The 9,221-nt window shown below is 36.6% G+C and overlaps 1 protein-coding gene across 1 annotated transcript; it reads left to right on the plus strand.

The window, feature by feature from the left end:
• The first annotated feature begins 2,074 nt into the window (after positions 1-2,074).
• On the plus strand, positions 2,075-8,849 carry LOC139742841 (uncharacterized). The gene is made up of 2 exons (XM_071653358.1): positions 2,075-3,570; positions 4,605-8,849. Exons 1-2 carry the CDS (start codon positions 2,380-2,382, stop codon positions 4,611-4,613), a joined length of 1,200 nt encoding a protein of 399 aa, XP_071509459.1. The 5' UTR covers positions 2,075-2,379; the 3' UTR covers positions 4,614-8,849.
• Positions 8,850-9,221: the final 372 nt, after the last annotated feature.

The raw sequence follows: 9,221 nt of genomic DNA on the forward strand, positions 1-9,221 counted from the left end.
ACCCCTGGATAAGAAAACAGGATACAGGTGAAACCCCTGTAAAACAAAACAGGATACAGGTGAAACCCCTGTAAAACAAAACCGGTGAACAGGTGAAACCCCTGACAAACGAGAAAACAGGTGAACAGGTGAAACCCCTGACAAACGAGAAAACAGGTGAACAGGTGAAACCCCTGACAAACGAGAAAACAGGTGAACAGGTGAAACCCCTGACAAACGAGAAAACAGGTGAACAGGTGAAACCCCTGACAAACGAGAAAACAGGTGAACAGGTGAAACCCCTGACAAACGAGAAAACAGGTGAACAGGTGAAACCCCTGAAAAAACAAGAAAACCGGAGAACAGGTGAAACCCCTGTGTATATAACAAGAAAACCGGAGAACAGGTGAAACCCCTGTGTATATAACAAGAAAACCGGAGAACAGGTGAAACCCCTGTGTATATAACAAGAAAACCGGAGAACAGGTGAAACCCCTGTGTATATAACAAGAAAACCGGAGAACAGGTGAAACCCCTGTGTATATAACAAGAAAACCGGAGAACAGGTGAAACCCCTGTGTATATAACAAGAAAACCGGAGAACAGGTGAAACCCCTGTATATAACAAGAAAACCGGAGAACAGGTGAAACCCCTGTATATAACAAGAAAATTGGAAAGTATATATAACAAGAAAATTGGAAAGTATATATAACAAGAAAACCGGAGAACAGGTGAAACCCCTGTATATAACAAGAAAACCGGAGAACAGGTGAAACCCCTGTATATAACAAGAAAATTGGAAAGTATATAAACGAGAGAACAGGTGAAACCCCTGAAAAAACAAGAAAACTGGAGAACAGGTGAAACCCCTGTGTATAACAAGAAAACCGGAGAACAGGTGAAACCCCTGTATATAACAAGAAAATTGGAAAGTATACATACAATCAAGAAAACAAGAAACGAGTGAAACCCCTGTATATAAACTGGAACAGAAGCGCAGAGAGTCATAATAAATAAATGCAAAGAGTGATAGTACACAAAAAGTGCAACCAGTGATTTAACTGAATAAGTAGAAGGGGTGGAATTGCAGAATAAGTGTTAAGAGTAATATTGGAGATTAAATACAAAGAGTGATATTACACTAAAAAGAGGAAAGAGTGATATTAGGGAGAAACAGAGATCTGAAAGTATGAGTACTAAAAAACATTGTCATTTGTGAATTTGTCTTGGGATATAAATTGTGATAGAGAAAAAACGGGCTTGATTAGAGTAAATACAATCTTATAAAATTGCTATTACATACTTTAGAAATAGGCAAATTTGTAAAAAAAAGGGAACCAACCTGGGATATTTAAAGTTGCACAAATAGAAGACTGTGATTACAAAGATAAAACTCTATCTGCTCTAACTGAATTTGAATCTTCAGCAAACCTGAATCTTTGATCCTACTCATCTTGAAAGAACTTGAAATAATTTCAAAGAGAATCAGAGAGAGAGAGTCTCAGAATCAGAGGCAGAAAGAGTCGGAATCAAAGACAGAAAGAGTTAGAATCAAAGAGAGAAAGAGTAATAAGAGAGGAAGAGTCAGAATTGAGGAGAAAAAGAGTCAAAATCTAACAAAAGAGTTTTAAGGAGTGTTGAATAAAGAGTGCATTCTGTAAAGGAGGTGAAAACTATAAAGCAATCAGAATTGAAGAGAATCATAATTGAAAGAGAATTCTCTTACAGGAGGCGAGAAGTTTGCTGAAAATTTAAAAATAGAAATATAGTCTTGCATCACTTCAGAAACGGTGTCTTGAGTGGGGAATTTACGGTAAAAGAGAATTGAAGAGCGCCATCTTAAGACAAAAGCATTATATGTGATAAACGTTATTGCGGTAGACAATACAAGTCTTCTTCTGGTGGCAAGATAGGTGTACACAAAGATAAGCAAAGGTGCGAGTGCTATAATCGCATTCCTGAAATTGCCGCAGTAGCCATTACTAGCAGGTAATAGACAAAGAGCGCCACCTGTTGGTAGAAAACAATTAAGAATACACACATTGCACAAAATAATTTTTCTTGGCAGACAAAAAGCGACACCTGTTGGTAGTAACTAATTAAACAACACACCGTGTACAAATAATTTTTCTCGGTAGATAAGAAGCGCCACCTGTTGGTAGAAACATTATAAGGACTGGTGTCACAGCCTCATTGCAAGTACATTGTACAGTGTAATACAGTTCACGTATATATTAGCTTTCAAGGCAATACAATTCTACAATTTTGTTGTCAATTGCAATACAGAGTACCAGGGGTAGACCTGATTCATATAAGTATAGTGATTCAAGGAATATATTGATTGAACAGTACATTTATTTGGTAATAGGTACCTACTTTCAAAGCCCTGTAGTTTGACAATGGAAGCAAGTGAATTCAAGAATGTTATTGGTGATATCCTAGATATCCTCCATAGTTGTGACTTGAGAAATCTAGAGGTCAGTGAATGTGATGCATGTTGTAATGTGATCAATGAAAATGAAAGCAGAGTACCATGTGAGGATTGTGGCAAGCAGTTTCATGTGATGTGTACAGGAACTATTTCTGAGGCTAGACTGTGTGATGCAAGGTTGATTTGGATATGTTCAGCATGTGGAAGCAATAATATTGCCCATCGCATCTTTGACAAAATTGGCATTCCCTGTCATTTCAACAGATACGAGCTTCTCAAAGACATTGGTGATGAAGATTCTGGTGCTGATGTTTCACATTCATCATGCAAGAGCTGCAACCAGAGAAGGAAACCAAGCAAGAGACTGAAAAAGAGGTACCGGTATGTGAAAAGAAAGGACAATGGAATTCTAGAAATGACAAATGTGTGTGTGCAGAAAAGAGCAGATTGTGAGAGAGATGAATCAGATTCGACTTTCATGACAAATCTGACCAAGAGCCAATTTCAGCCATTAGAAACTGCAGTGGATGATGGTTGGATAACTGTGAAATCAAGGAAGACAAAAGTGACTACATCCCAAACAATGACTGACAATCCCAAGACCAAGACCTTTAACAAGAGCTCAGTGAGATCAGTAAATGGTGTGCCTCTCCAACCTGGTGTGACCTACATTGGCAAAGCAATGAAAGCCTACTATCTTGAAAAACAGAAAAGAGCCAAGACCAGCAAGGGCAAGAAATCAAATGCAGAAACAAAGCAAAAAGAACCTGGTAAACTCGTGAAGCAAAATGTGAATGCAAACTTGGACACAGAACGAAATGATAGTCTGCAGGTATATACTGAATCTGTATTGAATGTATATTCAAAGTGTGTTCAGTCACCTCATGTGATGGCAAAATACACTGAGCAGATCTATGCAAAAACACAGAGAAGTTGGGCTGATGTGGCTAAAAGCACTCCGAATATGAGTAATGAATGTTGCGTACCGAATGGTGATCAGACTACATGTGCCTCTGTCCCTTCCACAGACATTGAAAAAGAAGTTTGGAATGTGAACAGGCTCTATGGAGGTGGAAATGCACGGCAACCAAGAAAGAAAGGTCGTTTCACCAAGATCAACAGACAAAGTGTGCTACCGGAAAAAAATGCTGACTCACAGGTGCGTAATAATGGAAAGGTCAAACCTGACATTCCTGAAGGAGAACATGTAGCAAAGAATGAAAAGTTGTGTAAGAATGAAACATCTGACCATGAGGACAGTAATTCCACAAGTAGAGACAACACAAGCTCGAATGATATCTCCAAAGTGAAACGTGACAGAATGCACAATGTGCATGAACTGAACCCATGTTACAGTGAAAGAAAAGATGTTGAAAGTGACAGACAAATATCAGTGAAGGAATTGTTCCCTGTGAATTCTTGTACAGATGTAAGTGTTCACTCTCCATGTCAGAGACCTGTTTCAGCTACACAGTGTGCTGAAGTTTGTAATGAATCAATATTCTTGCCTGAAAGTGAAAAAACTACTAATCCATCTGACTGCATAGTAATGAATGATGATTCTGCGAAAAGTGCTGACCACCACAATTCATATGATGTACAGGAATCAATAGTACATGTATTAGATGATGAACCAGCTGCAAGTGATTTAGAGACTGAAGAACGCGTCTGTAAGCATGTTTCACTCTCAAGTTCTGAATGTGGTAGAAGGCAATCATATCCTATGACCAAAACAATCGCACAAGGAAATTTTAATCAAGGTGATCAACGATTTGGTTACACTGCTGGCAAACAATGTGCATGTAATTCCCTTGTGGCAGTTCTCTACACCCAAACCAAGAATGGAATCGAAATGAGATCTCGTGATCTTGATCAGATTCTGACACTTGGGAATGAGTTGTATTATTACATAAAGAAGGATTCACCACTGAATGAAGAGCTTGTAATGATAGATGAATTACCCAAGGAACTTCATATTCTGGATGAAAAATTTCAAATAACCTATGCTGAATCAAAATATGGAGTGTTGGATGGAAATCAAAACAATTTGTCAAATTTTGGTGCTTTGTCATTGAGCCAAGCCTTAGAACAAGAACTATGCAGATATGATGCATGTCTTATGAATTTTGCTGAGAGTACATTTGCAATCATTACACATGACAATGGTTATTATGTATTTGATTCTCATTCCAGAAGTCATGATGGGTACTTGGTACAAGATGGATGCAGTGTCTTGCTTAGCATTTCATCATGGCAAGGTATACAGGTACACTGTTTGAATTTGGCAAAATCAATGGCATGTGATTTACGTACTACTCAGTTTGAACTAACCGGTCTGGCATTAGAATCCAATTCTAAGAAAAATGCATTGACAACTAGTGGCTCCAAGAGATCAAACTCAGTAAATACTGCATGGAGGAATACAAATGATCAAAATAGCAACATTTCAAAACATTGTGATCATGTTAAAGGAACTAACAGTGATAGCTGTAAGACTCAAAATGAAACAAAGAAAAACAGAGTAAATGTAAACAGTGATGGCTATGGGAATGAGAATGAAGTTGAATTTGTTTCAGTTGAAAAGACAACAGAAAGAAGAGATCGAAATTTCAAATTTGTGCCGATTACATACGTAGACAAACAGTCTTTGTGCAATAAATTGAATTTCAGTTACAGTGGTACTGCCAATGAATCAATGGAGGATAGAAATGAAAGTTTGTATATTGGGAAACCTGTAAATATCAAGAGAGTTATGGGTGATGGCAACTGCTTTTACAGAAGTATTGCTCATGTAGTTACTGGCAGCGAAAGAAACCATTTCATTCTCAGGAAATCCAATGTGGCACATTTACTGGAAACGGGTGATTTATTTAAAAATGTGATAGACACAGTGAAATATCAGAGTGTCAGGGACTTTGTTCTTCAAGAGAAATTGATGGATTTAGGAACATGGGCTGGTCACACTGATATTAGCTCAATGGCACATATGCTAGATCGTGATATATATGTGTATGATGATCGAACAGAAAATTGGCAAATACTGTCTGCAAGGAAACCTGGATACTACAACAAAGTAACAACTGAGAGAGCCATATATATTCTGTTCACTGGAGGCAATCATTTTGACGCAGTGGAAAGTGTAACTACTGTTCTGTCTAGTACTTTGAATGGGAAATTACCTGTATTCCATGTGAATTCAGATAGAAGTGTAGAAAATAAGAAGGAAAGTCATGATTTATCATGTGAGATTACTAAAACCCTAACATTAAAGAAATGTAGTGTTAGAATGAGGAAAATGACACAAAAACAAATAATGGTATCAAACCTGCAAGAGACACAAATTCCATTGCAAAACACATGTGATGAGACAGTAAATGCGGACATTGATGCATCTGAGGTGAGACAAGTGGGAGAAATAAAAAAGATTGATCTCATGTACAGACCTGTGAATAAATCTGATAGAGAGAAGCTTTGTTGCAAATTAGGTATAAAGGTTAATGACAAATGTAGCAGTAATGATATGCAAAAAGATATGGTAGAAAGGGATGATATTACTATCCTGTCACAACCATTGACTATCTATAGAATTACTGGTGATGGAAATTGCTTTTACAGAGCTATATCATATGTTATATGTGGCAAGGAAGATTCTCACCGTGATGTTCGAAAAGCAATAGTTAAACATATTTTACAAAACAAGGAAGATTATGTAAGTCTTTTAAGATCAGGATACACAGATATTGTAAAATACATTGGAAAGGAAAGAGTATTCAACAATGGCACATGGGCTACAGAATTGGAAATAATGGCCTTATCAAATTTGCTAGATACTGATATATATATATATGAAAATAATGGTTCAAAATGGAAATTATTTGGTGCGAGCAAACTTCAGTTTGGAATTATTACATCACAAAAAGGTATTTACTTGCAACACACAAATGGCAATCATTACGATGTCGTAGAATCTGTATGTCCAACGATCCAAAAATCAGGTTCATGTCAAAAGCTGTCAAGATCACAAAATATTACTGATATGGAAACACCTGTGACAAGAAAGAGAAAACTCACAACAAAGAGGAAAGTTACAAAACCTGTCAGTGATTGTCAAATCAATGTATTGAACAATGAAGTATTAGAGGATGACATGGAACCTGCAGTTGAAATGAGTAGGCACACTGAAGAATCTGAAGAAGTTAAAACTACTATGCAGACTACAAAAAGGAAAAAACAAAGAAAAAAAAGGAATGCTAATGTTACCCGACAAAGAAATAGAGATCAAATGAGAGCACAGAGAGAAAAGAAAAAAAATGAGCAAAGGCAGTTAGAAACAGAATTTTTATCAGATGATCAGCCTTACCTATCCCGCAAACTTAAAAAAGCAGCTGCAAAGAAAGTAAAATATCAAACAGATGTAACTTATAGGTTAGAAAAGAACGAGGAAATTAAGAAGAGGCAAAAAGACAAGTACTCCTTGGATCCCACATTCAGAGAAAGGCTTAAGAAAATGAGGAAGGCTAGTTATCAAAGCAATGCTTTATTCCGAGAAAGGCTTAAGAAATTGAGGAGAGCTAGATATCAAAACAATGTTTTATTCCGAGAGAGGCTTAAGAAACTGAGGAATGCTAAATATCAAAGCAATGCTTTATTCCGAGAGAGGCTTAAGAAACTGAGCAAAGCTAAATATGAAAACAATGCTTTATTCAGAGAGAGGCTTAAGAAGCTGAGGAGAGCTAGATATCAAAACAATGGTTCATTTAGAGAGAGGCTTAAGAAACTGAGGAAAGCTAGATATCAAAACAATGCTTCATTTAGAGAGAGGCTTAAGAAACTGAGGAAAGCTAGATATCAAAACAATGCTTCATTTAGAGAGAGGCTTAAGAAACTGAGGAGAGCTAGATATCAAAACAATGCTTTATTCCGAGAAAGGCTTAAGAAACTGAGGAGAGCTAGATATCAAAACAATGCTTTATTCCGAGAGAGGCTTAAGAAACTGAGGAGAGCTAAATATCAAAACAATGCATCATTTAGAGAGAGGTGTAAGAAAATTATGAGAAAAGTTTCAAATATCAAGTACAAGACAAATTTTGTGTACAGACAGCAGGTTGCGTTGAGAAATGTGAAACAAAAAAAGCGAGAAAAAATGAATATGAGAAATTGTGATCATGTTTTGAAAAAATTTAGGGAAATAATTTCACACGGCCCTGAATATGTATGTTGTGTCTGTTTGAAATTATTATTCAGAAATCAAGTATTGAAGTGCACGAAGGCAAAATATAATGATTCAAAATGCTTAAAAGAGGAGTACTTGCATACATGCAGTGATGACTGTGATGTTGACTGTCAAATAGTAAATTCACCTAGAAATTCTTTATGGATTTGTTACACTTGCCACAGGAAATTATTAGCTGGTAATATGCCTTCTGAAGCTAGCAGAAATAACTTAGAATTACATGCTATTCCTGCCGAACTTGAAAATCTGAATCAGTTGGAAACACATTTGATTGCACTAAACATTCCATTTATGAAAATTTTGAACCTGCCAAAAGGAGGACAGTATGGAGTACATGGCCCAACAGTTTGTGTACCTTCACGCACAGATGAAACTGTAAAGATATTACCTCGACCAGAGACTGATGATCAATTAATTCGTGTAAAACTGAAGAGGAAACTGTCATATAAAGGACATTATGAATATCAGTTTGTCAAGAAAAAGAATGTGCTAGCTGCATTGGAATATTTGAGGAAAAATAATAAGTGGTATTCTGATATTGCTATAAATAATGAATGGAGCTCTGATTTATCAGAGAAAAATAGTCAAGCAGCTTGTGTTGAACCGCTGGATTCAAGTGAAATTAATGATGATGACGATGATGTAGAGGATGATCAAGTTGGACGGTTACAGGGAATTCAGTTAAACACATGTTTACAGAAGGTTGATATGAGGCAAGAAGTGCTTGATCAATTTTTCGATGATATTATATGTTGTGCACCTTGTGAAAAGAACAGTCCTGTATCACTGCTGATGGATGAGAGTAATGAGGCAAAATGTTTTCCTGCTCTATTTCCAACAGGCCAGCCAACATTTCATGATACTAGGTACATTGACATAACACTTGGTCGTTATTTACATAATCGTCTGATGCATGTAGACAACAGATTTGCAAAAAATACAGAATATATCTTCTATGCTCAGTGTATTTATGAACTGCAACAAATACTTTCTAATGTTTCTATAGCTGTCAGAAAAAGCTCAGAGGAAATAGATAATCCCACATCGATGCAGTCTTCAGATCTCAAAGATGCAAGAAAGGTTCGTGAGATACTGGATTCGAATAAAGGATACAAATTTCTGAAACAAATACGGGGAACACCTCCATACTGGCAATCTACACAGAAAGATGTATTAGCAATGGTTAGACAACTTGGAAAACCTACATGGTTTGCATCATTTTCCTCAGCTGAGATGAGACAGATAAGTGTAATTTATTAAAGTCAAATCCAGTGACAGTATCTCGTATGTTTGATAAACGCTTTCATGCATTTTTGAACAAAGTGATTCTTTCCGAGGCAGAACCTATTGGCAAGATAATTGACTACTTCTACAGAATTGAATTTCAACAAAGAGGATCTCCACACACACACTGTTTATTCTGGGTTGAAAATGCACCTAACTTGGGTATTGACCAAGATGAAACTGTCACAGATTTTGTTGATAAATACATATCCTGCAACATTCCATGTGAGGATGAAGATGAGGAACTATATGAAATAGTGAAGAATGTTCAGCTTCACTCAAAGAAACATTCA

Source organism: Diadema antillarum, unplaced genomic scaffold (assembly GCF_040938485.1).
Source record: "Diadema antillarum isolate AM-2024a unplaced genomic scaffold, OU_Dant_1.0 seq00001026_RagTag, whole genome shotgun sequence".
In the NCBI taxonomy this organism is placed as follows: Eukaryota; Metazoa; Echinodermata; class Echinoidea; order Diadematoida; family Diadematidae; genus Diadema; species Diadema antillarum.